Genomic DNA, 1,680 nt, shown 5'->3' on the forward strand with positions numbered 1-1,680 from the left:
GAGAGAGATGAGAGAGATGAGAGAGAGAGAGAGAGAGAGAGAGAGAGAGAGAGAGAGAGAGAGAGAGAGAGAGAGAGAGAGAGAGAGAGAGAGAGAGAGAGAGAGAGAGAGAGAGAGAGATGAGAGAGATGAGAGAGATGAGAGAGAGAGAGATGAGAAAGAGAGAGAGAGAGAGATGAGAAAGAGAGAGAGAGAGAGAGATAGATAGATAGATAGATAGATAGATAGATAGATAGATAGAGAGAGAGATGAGAGATGAGAGAGAGAGAGAGATATGAGAGATGAGAGAGAGAGAGAGATATGTGAGAAGAGAGAGAGAGAGAGAGAGATGAGAGATGAGAGAGAGAGAGAGATATGAGAGATGAGAGAGAGAGAGAGATATGAGAGATGAGAGAGAGAGAGAGATATGAGAGATGAGAGAGAGAGAGAGATATGAGAGATGAGAGAGAGAGAGAGATATGAGAGATGAGAGAGAGAGAGAGATATGAGAGATGAGAGAGATATGAGAGATGAGAGATGAGAGAGAGAGAGAGAGATATGAGAGATGAGAGAGAGAGAGAGATATGAGAGATGAGAGAGAGAGAGAGATATGAGAGATGAGAGATGAGAGAGAGAGAGAGATATGAGAGAGAGAGAGAGAGAGATGACTGAGAACAAGTGATGGAGAAATAGAGCAAAGAAATAACCTGAAAACAATTATTATAGAGAATGATTGGATGAAAGAGGAAATACACACATATACTTAAAAATAACTAGTGATTAATTGTTCTTCTGCTTCACCATTGAAATTCACTTTTTACTTTAGGTAAAATTTTCACAACTTTTGGTGTACAAAGAATATTACTAATCTCAATGAAAGAAATACATAATAATTAACATTTAACATTTAAATAATGCTATGAATAATCACTCTTAAAACAAGTTTGAAATGAAGATAAATTGATAAATATTCCCTATTTAGCAACTGTATTTAACAACTGCAACATTTTAAAAAATAATCTGGGAAAATTTAATCAGAAGGTAGCATAAAACAAAAGGTATACAGCCCATTTTTATTATTTTTACAAATCCATTTATGCATGTGTTGTAGTGTGTAAAGGGATAGACATGGAAGATAATTTATTATTTAGTTACTTGAGAAAAAAAGCAACCGGGGAAAATAATTGTAGTCAACAAGTGTAACAAAATGTGCAGCATACAGGCTAGCATATATCCCATCTGATGTTATACATAATCTGCTGACAATCTTTAAATATAATTCACTTCTTAATGTTAGTTTGTAAAGCTTCATATAAACAGGTTTGTACCTCTCAGAAAAAAATATTCATTTTGCACTAATTCAAGCACTAAGACATCCTAAGTTATGAAAACTGTAAAGTTCTTGGCAGACGGTCTTGTACACCCAATTAAAGAAATATATAAAAGTATTTAGCCATCAAGTAGTAAAACTTTACTGCTATAAAAACCTTAAACTAATAAAATCTTTAGAAAAAAACTTTCTAATTTATACAAATATTAAAAGAAATGCACTCTATCTTATCAGTAGAGAAATCTTCTATTTCTTCCCTCTTGACTTACGGTCAACGGTTAGACCTGATCGCCCGGTTGATACGGTTAATGAGTCGTTCAGGTCGAGGGGGTTTTCCTGGGACCTGAAAGGAGATAAAAAATTTAAATCAC

At 34.7% G+C, this 1,680-nt stretch overlaps 1 protein-coding gene across 3 annotated transcripts in view; it reads right to left on the reverse strand.

Moving 5' to 3' along the window:
- Window positions 1–1,038: 1,038 nt before the first annotated feature.
- The window catches only part of LOC113823285 (uncharacterized), a 36,994-nt gene continuing 36,352 nt past the window's right edge, over window positions 1,039–1,680 (reverse strand). For all 3 annotated transcript variants that reach the window (XM_070127984.1, XM_070127983.1, XM_070127982.1), the window contains one exon: window positions 1,039–1,652. In XM_070127984.1, coding sequence (XP_069984085.1) covers window positions 1,556–1,652 — 97 coding nt within the window. In that variant the 3' untranslated portion in view covers window positions 1,039–1,555. The remainder of the gene's footprint in view (window positions 1,653–1,680) is intronic.

Source organism: Penaeus vannamei, chromosome 12 (assembly GCF_042767895.1).
Source record: "Penaeus vannamei isolate JL-2024 chromosome 12, ASM4276789v1, whole genome shotgun sequence".
Lineage (NCBI taxonomy): Eukaryota > Metazoa > Arthropoda > Malacostraca > Decapoda > Penaeidae > Penaeus > Penaeus vannamei.